This window comes from Pantherophis guttatus, chromosome 3 (genome assembly GCF_059756535.1).
Source record: "Pantherophis guttatus breed Tessera chromosome 3, ASM5975653v1, whole genome shotgun sequence".
In the NCBI taxonomy this organism is placed as follows: Eukaryota; Metazoa; Chordata; class Lepidosauria; order Squamata; family Colubridae; genus Pantherophis; species Pantherophis guttatus.
Genome location: NC_142065.1, coordinates 63,063,585 through 63,079,148, shown reverse-complemented (window position 1 = coordinate 63,079,148; position 15,564 = coordinate 63,063,585). Strand labels below are relative to the sequence as shown.

The following is a 15,564-nucleotide window of genomic DNA, read 5'->3' as shown; positions in this document are numbered from 1 at the left end:
GTTTAACAAATGGTCCTTAATGATGCTTTAATTTTAAGACAACAGGAAACAAACAGAATTAGTGTAGTACCAAAATTCAACAAACGTAAAGTCCAATGCCAAAATTCCAACATCAAGAAATAATTGAAGTCTGATGACTGATTTAAGAACCTGCAAATTTTGCCTTTGTATTTCATATACTTACGAAAATAAAGATCAATAGCAGCTTTTAAAACTAAAGAAAATAATTCAAGAAATCAGCATTTATATAGAAAACATTGTCAACAACTCTCACCCTTCCTTGGTTGATTATGAATACTGATGGCCTGAGTCTGATAGTTGCCATCATCATTCTGCACACAAACCAGATGGGAGTCTGCTCTCTCATTGAAGCATGCACCACCTGCTAAAACATGCTCATTGGATTTGTTCATGGCTTTCATCATCTGCAACAAACGCCCAAAATAGAGCATCTGCCATTAATGTGTAATATGGGCTGTGACTTCAAGACAAACATTTTAATACTTTGGACAATATCTCCCCAGGATTATTCCTTGAGGACAACATATACAGTATTGAATTATTATAAATCCTTTAGAATTTTTCATAATCTTGATCTACAAAGTTCTATAATGTGATCAGCGCTTCATCTAAATACTACTGGATGCTGGTTAAACAAACAACATCCAAATCCCTGACCCACATCTTCCCCTTTGATGAATAACCTGAGCCACATTCATTTTCTTCGTTGGATAAAGTATATGAATAGAAGATAATCAGCTCTCTTACAAAGGATGAATTGGTTAAATGTTCCAATCAGATGGCTATCCGATGCGAGACACCGAATGAGAGGTCTCACAATTAGAGTTTACTCTTCATGAAATAGGTTTGTGGAAGTGAATCATTGATTAAAAGAGATTTCTGCAAACTTCAAAAAAGTGTCATCAGTGCTCACAAGGTCGAAATGGCAGTAGTATCACCGCCAGAGGCTTTGCCCTTTCTTGATCCATATTCAAGCAACAAAACACTGCTTTCTAACAATAGAACATCATACCAACCATAATGCATGGTGATGAAAATAAAATTGCTAGTAATCAAGAGAAACAATGGAGTCTAGATTGTATCTGCAATTTCTACAGAATATGACTTTATCTTATCCATTGATAAGATAAAGTTTAAATACATGTGAGTCATACAGAAATGCTACAATCTTAAATGCATGAGTAAATTTACACTAAAATGTAATGTCCAGGCACAAGAAATTTCACACTTTGGAATGATTGACCTTAACCAATTTGAAATACTATAGCATGAACTGAAGTGAATAATTCATGCAATATAACCCACAAATACCAATGACTTGAAGCAGCAAAGAATAATACTGTAGGTCTAACTACCTCCAAGCTGAGCTAATGTGTAAAACTGATCAATAGGCATGGAAAACATTTGGCTGAAATTGTTGTGGCAAAAAAGATGCCACTATTCACTAATTCTAAGCTTCACGTACTTTCTCCCACACGAATATAGTGAATGGTGGTTCAATGTGTGACATGACATGGCAATTAAACAGAGCTTAAATATTCAGATTACATTAAGGGATACAGTAATATGGGATTATAGATAAACAGTAAACAGTTCACAAATTTAATGCACCATTGGAAACCCTTCGCAAAATTATGTCAAAGGTAATGCTAAATTATTTTTAGATATTTTTCTCCAACCGTCTTTAAAACACAAATAATATTAATTATTTGGTAGTATATTTATCAGGTAAATTAATTAAAAAAGGATTTACTTATAAAGCATAGTAAAATAAGTCATTTTTTAAAACAAGCACTTAGACAACAGTAATATCAATAAGAATCTCATTTAATAAAACTATCTTTGTAGTGGATTTCAAAACTGAGTGTATTCTATCTATGCCACATACCTCATTATATCTGTTACTGGGAATTTTTATGCTTGTTTTCCTGACTTCCATATCAACCACTAAGCCTTGGACAACTGGTAATGTATACTGGTAATTCCTGAAGTCCTGGCACACAAAGAATAACCAAAATCATGATAGCTACTGATCATAATTAAACTTTAAGTTTTCATATATTTTGAATTGATACAGAAATATTTTAATAACATGCTGCATTAATTTCTGCTGTAATAACTACCATCTTATTATTCTGTAAAGAATAACAAAGCATACAGTTGATTTCAGAGGCAATATGAAAAATCAAAGATATATAAATGATAACAAGTAGTTTCCAGTGAGATACTTTCTTAAATGACAACTGTACAACAGAATTAAATTAAAATATTGACCTGATGAGTGAAACAAGATGCCTCTTGCTTAGTTGATAGTAGGAAGATAGTACCCATATGACTAGCTATTATCTCCCGCCCAACCTTCCTTCCAAAATTCTTGCTTCCGGAAGACTGAGAATACACTATTTGTTTAGCATTAATGCACTTACATTATATTATTTTGGTTCCAGAAAGCAACAGTTTTATTTAGGCAACATACCTATATCTTCTGAATTTAGAAATACCATTAAAAATTTCTTCATTTATTTACATCTCTACATGAGTGTATCTAATATGAGCAGTATATCTATAGCTAAATGAAAATACAATTCAAATCTTAAGATATGTTTAAGGTCACATATTTAGTAATATATACACAAATAAAAGAAAAATCCCGTAATCTAATTCTGGAACTTCGTGTATGTAATTGTGTATGTAAATGAGAATACCAAAACATACACAGTTTCTTTATTAAATATGACAGAGCAAATGAAAAACAAATCCTTGTAATTATTACTTACCGCAAGAAGATTCATAATTGTGTGACCAGTCTCACCAAACAATGGCTTACGAAATCTGACACTGAAAAGTGGACATGGATACACTAAAAAGAAACCCCAAAAAATTCAGATTTATTTTCTGAAATGTTTACTTAAACAGTTTTGTATATATTGCTACAAAAGTAGATAAAGGTAAAGATAAAGGTTCCCCTCACACATATGTGCTAGTCGTTCCCGACTCTAGGGGGCAGTGCTCATCTGTTTCAAAGCCGAAGAGCCAGTGCTGTCTGAAAACGTCTCCGTAGTCATGTGGCTGCCATGACTACAGAGTTAGTTGGCATGATTAAACACCAAAGGCGCATGGAACACTGTTACCTTCCCACCAAAGATGGTCCCTATTTTTCTACTTGCATTTTTTATGTGATTTCGAACTGCTAGATTGGCAGAAGTTGGGACAAGTAATGAGAGCTCACCCCATTATGCAGCACTACAGATTCAAACTGCCGACATTTCAATCGACAAGCTCAGCATCTTAGCCAGAACCACAGTGTCCCCCTTTACCTATATTATCACATGTAAATAGGCAACTGGAATCTTTATATCATTTTAGTGCCCCATTAATCAAGAACTTTTATTAAACAAATGTGCCTTGTGCCGAGTTAAAACACCAAAGGTACATTGGGTTAAAATATCAGTTTTTTCCAGCAGAACTTGCTATGTATTTATTTACACAGAGCAACTGCAAATAAGTACCAGTCTTTCTATCGATATTTAATAATTTAGTTGACTTAAATTTCATTTGCCTCTTCAATAAGTACACATACAACACTGAGCAAAGGCCTATATTCCCTATATTCATTAAGAAATATGCTACTAATATAGTTGATTCTATAACTGAATTTGCCTTGTTGTAATTCTTATGTGTAATAAATAATAAATAAATAAATAATAAATGTGTAATAAGGACACAAAGAAAAAACATGCAATATTATTTATTTACAAACTTAAAAAGATTTTTAGTGAAATAATAATTAAAGTTCTTAGATTCAAGTCAAGAAGAAAAAACAAAACCTATGTTCACATAGTATGTTAAGATCTAATGATTAACTTACAATTTGCCTTACTCTGTTTTGCTGAATAAGGTATCATTTGCTGGATTCACACATCAAGCTAAGCCATAAAACCACACTGTACAAACCACATGGCTTAGTTCACAGAACATATTATGCAAGCACATTGTATTATAGCTTAATTTGATGTTGGAACCACACCTGGTTCCCTTTATATGAACAAAATAAACTCCTTTCATAGAATAGAGTCAAAATAAAAAACTATAAAAACAAAAGTGTTACCACCCAAAAGAGACTCAAATTCTTCTCTGTGTCATTCCATAGGTTTTTCCAAAGTAGTATAAGAAATATTTCTAATTTTTTGAAAAATAGGACTTACATCTGTATTCAGCTCCGAGTCTTAGCATGAGTCGGATTGGAAAGACTTTAGCCCAAGGAGTCTCCCATTTCTGGATAAGAATCCCAAATAAATATGGTGGGGTGGGAAGCACCAAGTCCTGCAGTGACTGATACGCAGGTGTAACATATAGGAAACCACCATGCTCCTTGCTACTAAGGAAATTCTGACTGAAAAATGAGTGTCCTAAGTTGCTCACAACATTTCCTACAAAACCAAAAGTATGGTTACTTTAGCAGTACATCTACCATCAAAACAGAAAATTGCATATAATCCTTATTCTACTAATAATCAAAAAACAAAATGAATTATTTAATGTTAAAACAGACTAATATTACATTTTAATTAACATACTAAAGCAAAAGCAAATCAGTCTATTATTCACTTAACATTGCAACACTTAACATATCGTTTGAATTCCAAAACAATATTACTCCAAAAAGGTTATTCGTGTATCTAGAAGACTGACAGCTGAAACTGGAATCCGAGCATCTTAGTATTTAGGAAAAGTATAAAAATAAAATATATGAATTACGCATGCTTAGGTTATGAATAAATTCATTAAACTTCTCAAGCTCTCCTGCTTTAGTTATCACCCTTAATTATTATTTCTAATAATCCATTAACATACAAGTCTAGCCCGACACTTAATAAGCTGGAAAACAAGAACTTCCACATAGTGAAGTATACTTTGACTGAAGTAATGTATCCCTTATGTTAAAACAAAGAATAAAGGCTACTGGCTTCTTTTGGGATTCCCAGACTTGCCTACAACCCTGATAGCCTACCAGGTACAACATAGTTTTGATTTCAAATGAGACTGGTTAGGCACTGTCACCCAGCTTGGTTTTAAAATAGCAATGAGAGGCAACTCATTACAGTAGATATAAAGAGTCTACATAATACTCTTCAAGAAGTATACATTCGTCTTTATATAAAGAAGATATAAAACTCTGGTTACTATTTACTGCGATTTGATAAAGAAAGCTTGTTATACCACATGTATGCCGGTCACAAATCTAAAGTGATTCCTCCAGACTATTTAGGAAACGCTAGTATGTTATATTTCTACCCACTCGATAGCCAATGACTCCAAAGCCTTGTAAAACATTGTCAGAATAAAATCCCTGCATTATAGTGTCCAGTAATAGACAAGAAGCAAGATGAACTTCCTCATCTCCACTCTTAAATAATGCCCCCTCCTCTCAAAAAACAACTAGAGTTGCTGGTTTCGAGGCAGAAACTAAACTTTAATGTAGCCAAATGACAATCTAAACAGAATGCAAGCTGGCACTATCCTGTAATGAATCATAAATTTTATCAGGTTCAAACAATCTGATCACTGCACACATACGGTAGTTTTTTAAAAATCTGTTTTTTTTTTTAATTGATAACATTTTGGAATCCTGACTATTAAAAAAAAGTAAAATGATTTCTTACTTCCCATTTTAATTCCAGTAAGGCGCTGCTTGCATTCCTTTTGGAATGACATTTCGGAAAGAGATAAGCTTAGATCCCACTGTCAATTCGTTCACGTATCTGCATACCATATTTGAGTTGCTACACTGACAGTTTTAGATATTTGTCTCAAGATATATATGCTCAGAAAAGCAAATAATGCAAATCATTTCTATTAAGAAAGCATTTGTTTAATGCTTTTTTTCTTATTTCCACACTAGAGTCTCAAACTGAAACTTAAGAAATTCCAATAAGGAACCTGGAATTGTTTCAATATGGCAAAGGAACCTTAACTCAATATTCACATTTGGACAAGTCCCTCACCACAGAAGAGTCTGTGGGCTAGCTTAGGGTGCTGAGAATAGTCCATGTGATATAATTGGGTATGTCCTTCTACAGTGGGAACATCAGGAAGATGTTAAGAGGAAGAATCAGTAACCTGCCTTACAGCATTTGATACTTGAGGTCCTTTGTTCACGTTGAGTAATGCTAGGGATGGCTGTAGAAAATATCACAACTTTACAGGAATAAAGTAGCACAGACATGTGGTATAATAGTCTAACAGCACAAAGTATCTAATGGATACTTTGATCATAAAGTATCCTAATTTCTGCTGGGAAAAAAAATCCCTTTGTTATAATGAAAATCCTTTACCAATCCTGCCTTCTTTTAAACTATTGAAAAATATATATAATTATGGCTAATACTTCTATTCCAAGCTAATTTTCTATATATGAAAAACTATTCTGATGCAATAATTAGATTCATTGCATCTGTGCCAGATAATAAGCTGATTGTGTTAAACTTTGGGTTGATCTAATGATTTCTTTTCTCACACATATTATAATATCACAATAGATATTAAGTATGCTTTGTGCACTACTAAATGAATGTATGTAGGAGGTTATGAATCATGAACATCGTCTACTCACAAAGCAATACTTTTTGCAATCCAACACATAATTCATGAATTAATTTACTTGTGTGAACTAAAGAAATGTAAAATTCTGAATCCTATCCAGGTAAAATTTGGCTATTACAAATTATTCTGTCCCAAAATCCTGTTTCTCACAATATTACAGAACAGTGTGCTCAAAAGTCAATATTCAAAACCAAATTGGGAAGACAATAAATTACACAAGACCACAAGTGAGAAGCACTTTACTATAGCTTGTGAAATGCTGAGTATATTCAAGACAGAATATGCCAAACCCAGAATCAATTAGTTGATCAATGAATTTTGCATCCAAATTTGTTCGTAAGGCTCCCTCCCTTCACAGGTGGAATTACTTTTTTCAGCAAGAAAAACACCAACTTCCATGTATGACTTTTGAGTTTTCTGCAAGCACACAAGATGCAAATGCTAATCCACAGGTCTTTCCTTCCTTCCTTCCTTCCTTCCTTCCTTCCTTCCTTCCTTCCTTCCTTCCTTCCTTCCTTCTTTCCTTCCTATGAGCCAGCACTTTGATTGTGTTACCAATCTTAGAGGGGAGCTATTATTATTTAGAAATTTGAGCAATTTAACCAAATACCTTATTAAGTAGTTATATGTTGCAATTATTTCAAGGTGGATGCTCCCAATCTCCTCAAATATTCCAAATGGGTTCAGAACTTCAAAAAGGCTATTTAACAATTTTAAAAGGTGCCATCAATCATAATAGTTTTTAAAATAGCCAGAGTTTTACCTGCCAAGGCATCTTGATAAAGTTGCACAAAGTGGTTAAAAATATCCTTGGGTAAGCATTTTTCATCAGGTAAACATTGGAGAAGAATTACTATTTCTGATTGGCCTACTGCATGCATTCCCTTTGTAGTAAAGCACCAGCATTTCCTGTTCACATCTGCACAAAAAAAGAAAAAAAGATTTTAAAGTATTAAGTGAATTCACACACTATAGGATGCTGTTTATCAAAATAAATATTTTATAGCTATTATCCATAAGAGGTATCTATGAGGATCAGGAACACTGCACTGGATGGTAGGAAATTTTTTACTTACAATGTTTATGAATTGTCCTAGTTAAGACTTTGAGCGATGTATAATATAAATACAGAATAAAAACCACCAGCACAATAATGAATAACATATATATTTAACTCTTCTTTCATCTCTTTTTTTTCTAATTAAAGTATTTTTAAAAGGAAACTTGCAAAGTGCTACATACTGTAATATTGCATTCTAACCCAAAGTCATATCTTCTACAGCAACCGTTAAAAATTAGATGAAATTTTATCACATGTAATCAATTTACACATTTGATGATAGAAATGTAATTTTAACAATTTCATTATTATTCAGAACATTAAATGGAGTCTTCTCTATTACATTATTGTCATTTTCCTGAGTCAAGAAATCGATATTACCAATATAAGCAGACCCTTAAAATTTCTAAATGTGTCCCCAACCTCCACCTCCCCCAAGAATCCTACAAACGTTTTCTGAACTCAGCAAACAGTACCTACTAAGACCCTGCCCACTGTTAATGAATAACTGTTTGCTAGCAGAAATGTAACAGAATATAATTGTACTTAATAGATAAGATATTCAGAATCTACTCAAAATAACTGGGACTTACAATTTACAATTTTAACCATAGACAATAAATTTGCATTTAAAACAAATACAAGAGGATCAGGGCCACCATCTTCCAGCTGTTGCATCACTGATATGTGAGATGGTTTTTCTTCTACAGTATAATCTAAAACAAAGGAAGATTATATATCAAAAATATACAAGGTTTTATGTACAAGAAAATCTATGATGTTAGAACCATAGTATTAGAAATAGAAATTCAGGCTATCAAATTCAACTCCATCCTCTGGGTGAGGAATTCAAATTAAAGCATCTGTACCAAATGTCTATCCAGGTTTTCCTGAACAAGGTCATTTGGAATTTCTTCCCAACACTTGATTGAAATCTGCCTTTCTGTAAGCTCTTTTCTTTTTCTCCTGTTGTTTATATGACCCTATTGGGTGTGCACTAGTGGAGATTTGGAGTATGTCTCTTCAATAAACACTTTCTTTTTTTATAAAAACATCAAATTAACATTATATTTATGTTATTGCAATAAACTTTGTGTTGGACTATCCTTGTACTAGAATAGAATTTAGATAGAAGTAGCATAACTTGAGACTGGTCATTTGGGACTCAAGTGAGAATTATGGGTTGATGTGTTTGATGATCCATCACTTTGTTTTCTTGGTTGTCCACACTGCTTTCAGGAGTCGCCAATATCAAAGTTCAAAGGCATCAATATTCTTCCTATTCTGCTTTTTTAAATTCCAACTTTTGCTGTTTGCTGAATGGCGGATTAAGACTGGAACATACAGAACGTAACAGTCTTGAAACAAATGTGCAGTCTACCTATTAGCTGTTCTATCACATTTAAGCTTTTGCAAGTTATGAAAAACTTTAGTGCTAGATTATACCTGGAATAATTCTCTTTATCTTTAGATCTCTTTAGAAAGTCTCCTCAGGAAGGCTTCCTGATTCTATCACGACCTATACATAGTCAGCTGCTGATTTTGCAGAAGGGAACCTTCTCTATGAGAATACTCTCCCACCTGGGAGTCATGAAGTATAACTATGATGATTTTAAATATGTATGCATACTTTAAACTGTTTAATTAATGCATTTTTAGTTTTAATTTAAAACTCTCCTACAACATTGACATGGAAAACATAAATAGATGACATTTCTAACATGTCTGAATCTGAAAAACTATGATGAGCAAAACCCCAAGAGCTATGAAAACAATATGTTTGAGGAGTACTAGAATAATTTAAACAATTATAGGTTATCACAGAAATTGGTGCTATGCTGATTAACAAATATATCTTTTCTTGCAATTATCTTATTTTTTATACTCAATGAACATTTCCTTAATCTCCATTGAGTTCTAGTACATTAACCAATATAGTGCTACCACAGAACTCCCACTTGAATAAAACAAATAACAACACCTCATTAGGAATAACCTTATCCACCACTAATTAAAAGACAATCTGAGTTTGAAGAAAGTTCTGCATTATAGTATTAAGTTCCATTCTATATAATATTGCATCTTTCATTTACACACTAGCATTCATCACTCACCTCCTTTTACTCCAGTAGAGATGAGAATTGGAGGAAGCCCGTCTTCTGGAATAAGATTCATTGCACTGCCAACTGGACTTCCAACCTGAGTTATATTTCTTGAAAATGAAAGTGTGTTTTCAGTCTACAAGATATAACAAAAAACATTTGATGTATATTTAGTCACGCCTTAATCACCTCACATTATGACTGGACCTGCCCTTGAAGACCACTCAAAACTGGTCCAGAATGCAAAGTGCAGGCAGGGATGAGCATGCCTTAATATGCCCATGTGATAGCTCCAACAAGTTAGGCTGGTTATCTGTATGCTTCCAGGTGCAATCAAGGTTTTGGTCATAACCTATAAAACCTTATTTTCAGAGGGCCTGGTTACTTGAAGGATCATCTATGTTCCATGGTATCAGTCTGATCTGTTCGATCCAAGAGTTGGAACCCTTCACGTCCCTTTAATTAAACAATGTCATCTATCGAGGGCCCAGATACATACCTTCTTTGTCATCTTGCTTGCGCTCTGGAACAAGATTCAACCTGATATTTATGTAACTCCCACCTTGCTGGCATTCTGAAATGCCTTTTTCCCCCAGACCTTGGATAAGGATTCTTTGGGCCTGTGTGTGTGGGTATAGCATAGCTAATCAGATCCATCGTCATTTTTTGTTGGATGTTTTTATAATTACAGTATTCTGTTTTTATTCTGTTGGTTTTATTGAATGTTGCCCAGAGTCAATTGGAATTTGGTGATGTCTATATCAAATAATTTAAATTAAGTAAAATTTAATCTGATCTTCACTTTACAAACGAAAGGTACAAAAAGTGCAGTAAGATCTTATGTAAGAGAATCAAGACAACTAGTATTCATATATATCTATAATCTGATAAAGCAGCGGTTGTCAACCTGGGGTCGTGACCCCTTTGGGGGTTGAACGGCCATTTCACAGGGGTCGCCAAAGCCCTCTCTCGCCCCCCCCATGCCTTCACTCACTCTCACCCTCTGCCTCTGTTGGATCGCCCGGTCGCCGTTCGCTTACCCCGCCCACTCCCAATCTATTGCTGCCTCCGGAGTCCCAGCTGGTGGCTAGAGGGAAAAAAAACTTTAAATTCTTGCCACGGGGCTTCAAAGAGCTAGCTGCAAAGAGGTAAATTCCTGGAGCAATTTTTTTTCCCCCTACCTATGCTGAAAAGCGAAATTGAAACTAAAGAAGGGTCTTTTCTGCAACGTGACAAAATGAGGCAGAGAGATTTCTTTTTCTTTTTCCTCACCAAAAAAGGTAGGTGCAAAACTGCAAACAATGGGAAATTTAGGGCAAGATTTTAGGGCAAGATTTTAAAACACAAAAGAAAAAAAGCTCTATTTAGGGAATTGTAATAATTGAGATACTATTAATTGTATATTGTGTTGAAAGCAGAAATGGTTGTGGTTTGGAGGAATATATGGGGAAAATTATTTGGTTTATTAGTATTGGTAAATATAATTAATTGATTTGTAAGAAATTGGATTGCATGGAAATAATTGGAATATTCATGTTCATATTGATTAATATACAAAAAAGATAGTTATATAACTAATTGATGTATATTAAAATGTTGAATTTGTATTAAACAACTGTATTACATAATTAACCAATGTGAGGATGGATATAAAAATAGATGACAATGGGAAGGGGTATAATATAGAATAGAAGGAAAAAATTGAATTTGATTAAGATTAGAGATGAGGATGAAGGGTAATATTGGTTTTTTAAAAAAATAGATGAGGAATAAATATGGTAAAAAGGAAATATAGAAATTGAAAATTTAATTGAAGTGACTAAATACTGTGTTGGAAGAAATATCCTTCTGGGTTCTGCTCCAAGTGGGGCAAAAGACACTGGAAACATGGAGACTGCCTGGAAAGATGGTTTAATGGTGGACAGGATCACATGGCTTGATGGGGCCCATTTTGTTAGTTTCTGTTGCTATTGTGTTGCAAATGTCCTTTGACAAAGGATTGACTTTCTGCCTCTGGCCCATTAACAAAGGGTGGGGGGCAGGAAGGTGGGAGCTGCTTTGTCTGTAAAATGTGCTTCTCCATTTCTCATCCAGGGAAATATAATATTCTGCCTTTTTAATATTTCCCAAAATATTTCATTCTTCTAGGAAAGGGGTGGGTGCTAACTTCCTACAACTGTTTAAATTTGTGAACCGGCCAAATACTCTGTTCAAAGAAAATACGTTGTATGTTTATATGTGTGTTTCTAATTATTGCTATTTATTGCTATTTGTTCTCTTTTATTCTTTAAAGTTTAACAATTCATTCTTTATCTTAATATCTTAATATTTGTTTGGGTTTGGCTTTCTTCCCTTTCATCTTTTTTATTGTACAGCAATCTTTCTCCTCAAACCTACCACCTCTGTCTTTTCTTTCTTTCTTACTTTCTCTTCCCCCCTCTTCTTCTTCTCCCTACTTCCTCTTTCTTTCTCCTTCTCCTCCTCTCTTCCTCCCTCTCTTACCTTCACTCCTCCTCTAATTTCCCTTCCCTTCCTTCATCCCTCTCCATTGCTGTATCCTTTTATGCATATGGACTACTCAGAGGGCTGAAAAAGTTATTTTTGACTGGTCCTCCCACTTTTGACCAGTCCTCGAACTTACGACTGTTCTCACAATTTATGTTTTTGCCCTATCTTGTCACCATGGTGAAGAGAAGCAGTTGTGAAATGAGTGACACAGTTGTTAAGAATGGTACAATGGGCATAAATGATGACCAGTCATAACTGCGAAGACCGGTCAAAAGTGCGAGGACCTGTCAGAAATCACTTTTTTCAGCCCTCTGGGTAGTCCTTTTGTGCACAGGGATTACTCAAAGGGCTGAAAAAGTTATTTTTGACTGGTCCTCGCACTTTTGACCAGTCCTCGAATTTACGACTGTCCTCACATTTTACGTTTTTTGCCCTATTTTATACCATGTTGAAGAGAAGCAGTTGTGAAATGAGTGACATGGTTGTTAAGAATGCTGCACAGGCATAAATGTAAGGATGGTCATAAGTGTGAGGACCAGTCAAAAGTGCGAGGACCTGTCAGAAATGACTTTTTTCAGCCCTCTGAGTAGTCCCTATACACATAGCCATGGCCATCCGGTCACATGACCAGCTAGCCACGCCCACCCAGTCACACGACCTCCAAGCCACGCCCACAAAATAAGCCACGCCCACAGAACTGGTAGTAAAAAAAATTTAGAACCCACCCCTGGTTGGGGGTCACCACAACATGAGGAACTGTATTAAAGGGTCGCGGCATTAGGAAGGTTGAGAACCACTGTGATAGAGAATCATCTTCCTTATACATGGATGCAAAAACAATTTATTTTTACAATATATACAAAACATGAGTTAGAGCTCCCATGAAAGTTAAACTGAAAGAATGGAAGTCATTTTCTTTAATTTCTCATTCCCATCTGTTTCAATTCTACCAAGATTGAATGGCTGTGACTGAATTGACCACCCAGATCTGGGGATATTCCATCGTTCACCATGGATGAAGTAGCACTTCTCCCTTCAAGGATGATATGCAATCTGGGGGACTTCTGGGACTCACAATTCCTGCTTCACAAGCAGCCAGTAGCAAGGAAAACCTTTGCACAACTCCATCTGGTGTACCAGCTGTCCCGTTTCCTAGATCAGGGATCACTCATCCTCTAGTCAGCTCAGGGTTTGACAACTCAATGTGCTTTACATGGGGCTACCTTGAAGACCACCCAAAAACTTCAACTGTTCTAGAATACAATGGCACAAACAGTAATGGACATGCCTCTGTATGTCTATGTAACACCTCTGTTTTGCAAGCTGCACCACTTGTTGGTTTGCTTCTTGCTGCAATTTAAGGTGCCAGTTACTACTCCCACATGGCATAAGGCCTGGCTATTTGAGTAATTACCTGTCTCCCATAACATCTACCCAGCTGATTCAATCATGCAGAGTTGGCACACTCCAGGTTCCTTCAATTAAACAATGTCATTTATAAAGATACTGGAAGCACAACTTCTTGGCCTTTACCTTCTATTGTTTAAAAGAACCACAAAGACATAGCTCTTCACTCAGGCCTTTCACACCTCTCACTCCATCGTGCTTGTCATCTTCTTTTAGTATTATCTTTTATCCTTCATTGATTTGTTATAAGCCGCCCAGAATCACCAAGAGCTATGCAGCCTTTTTTATTATTACTATTTTTATTGCTGTTGTCATCTCCCATGCTGCTCAGGTGTGCTCAAGTTACATACTATTAACCATGTTTGGGGTGGGGGGATTTTAGGGGGGGGTGCTTTCCAGTCTAGAAGACAACAGTCTGTCTCTAGTCTAGTATCTTAACCACTACATCACATTGGCTCTATGCTGTATATAAGGAAATCTAATGCATTCTCTTTCCCATGCCATTTGAATAGCACAATATAACATATAATAAAGAAGGGCAGTCATTCACCTCTTCCGGCAAAGTGTTGTTGCTTATGGGCTTTCTTGGATCATGTGAAACTGCAAGTGCTCCAGTGGAACTTGTTCCAGACACTGTTAATTTGGCTGCATCAGCAACTTCACCATTGGGTAAGATCCCATCAGCAAACCAAACACGTCTTTGTTCTCTAGGCTGACTCACTACAGAGAAAGATGAGATTAGCTTTATGAAAGAAATACACGCACAAGGAGAAATGAAGCTACCGTATTTTTCAGAGTATAAGACGCACCTTTTCCCCCCCTAAAAGAGACTGAAAATTTGTGTGCGTCTTATACGAATGTAGCTTTTTCGAAGCTTTTTTTCAGTCCTAACGAGGTGTTAACAAGGCACTAGGGACCGATCTTCCCAGCTTTGCCTGCTCTGAGAGGTGCTAGTGAGTGATCTCCATGCTTTGCTCCGACTCTCAGCTGTTCTTTAGAAGCTTTTTTTCAGCCCTAACTAGGCGTTAGCCAAGTGAAGCAATCTCCCCGCCCCCTTTGCCTGCTTTTCTCATTGCTGCTTCCTCTCAGCTGTGCCTTAGAAGCTGTTTTTTATCTCCAAGCAGGGGATAAAAAACCAGCAAACTAATGTGCTGAAGCTGACCAGACTAAGGACACTAGCCAGATGAATACCTACTGGGAATAATTTTTTTTTCCTATTTTCCTCCCCAAAAACTAAGCTGCGTTTTATATTCCGGTGTGTCTTATACTCCAAAAAATACGGTAAGTGCAAAACAATGATACAGAAATATATTTTCTAATGCAATCTGAATAATATTTGTAAGTGTTCCAAGACACAATTAATCAAACATCACAAGTTTGAATTGCACCCCAGGTACGTTATGCAGATATGTTTTCATTATCACTCACACATATGTAAGATGACTATACAACTCCATGAGATCAGTCGTCACCTAGATTTCATGGTTTAAAGAAGAGGCATAATTATTTGCTGAGAAAACTCATAATCCAAGGTTAGCTTGAAATCAGATATTTTTGGCCTAAGCTAAATTTTATGAGGTGATTAAAATTAATAACAGGACTGACTAGGGAGGCATACATTGTCAAGGATCTGTACCTTCAGTACCCGGATGCTTTAAGACTCCCACTGGGACCATAACAGTAGGTGGTGGAGAATTCAGCACTCCAGAAGCCTGGACTTGCTGCAAGGGAGGAATGGTAGAACAGTATTCAGCAGGATTGTTAGGATTGGGGCTCGGACTAGGGGCACTCAGCAAATTCTCCAGGCTTTGAGCTAAGAAAAGATAAAAATACAAAAAGGTAACTTTTATCATGTAATAATAA

General features: G+C 35.6%; 1 protein-coding gene across 5 annotated transcripts in view; it reads right to left on the bottom strand.

Moving 5' to 3' along the window:
* ZFYVE9 (zinc finger FYVE-type containing 9) overlaps window positions 1–15,564 on the bottom strand; it is a 51,534-nt gene that overhangs the window by 8,003 nt on the left and 27,967 nt on the right. For all 5 annotated transcript variants that reach the window (XM_087891071.1, XM_087891069.1, XM_087891070.1 and 2 more), the window contains 9 exons: window positions 15,338–15,514; window positions 14,252–14,421; window positions 9,799–9,922; window positions 8,278–8,400; window positions 7,388–7,543; window positions 4,227–4,451; window positions 2,799–2,881; window positions 1,910–2,014; window positions 275–425 (listed from right to left, as the gene is read on the bottom strand). In XM_087891071.1, coding sequence (XP_087747197.1) covers window positions 275–425; window positions 1,910–2,014; window positions 2,799–2,881; window positions 4,227–4,451; window positions 7,388–7,543; window positions 8,278–8,400; window positions 9,799–9,922; window positions 14,252–14,421; window positions 15,338–15,514 — 1,314 coding nt within the window. The remainder of the gene's footprint in view (window positions 1–274; window positions 426–1,909; window positions 2,015–2,798; window positions 2,882–4,226; window positions 4,452–7,387; window positions 7,544–8,277; window positions 8,401–9,798; window positions 9,923–14,251; window positions 14,422–15,337; window positions 15,515–15,564) is intronic.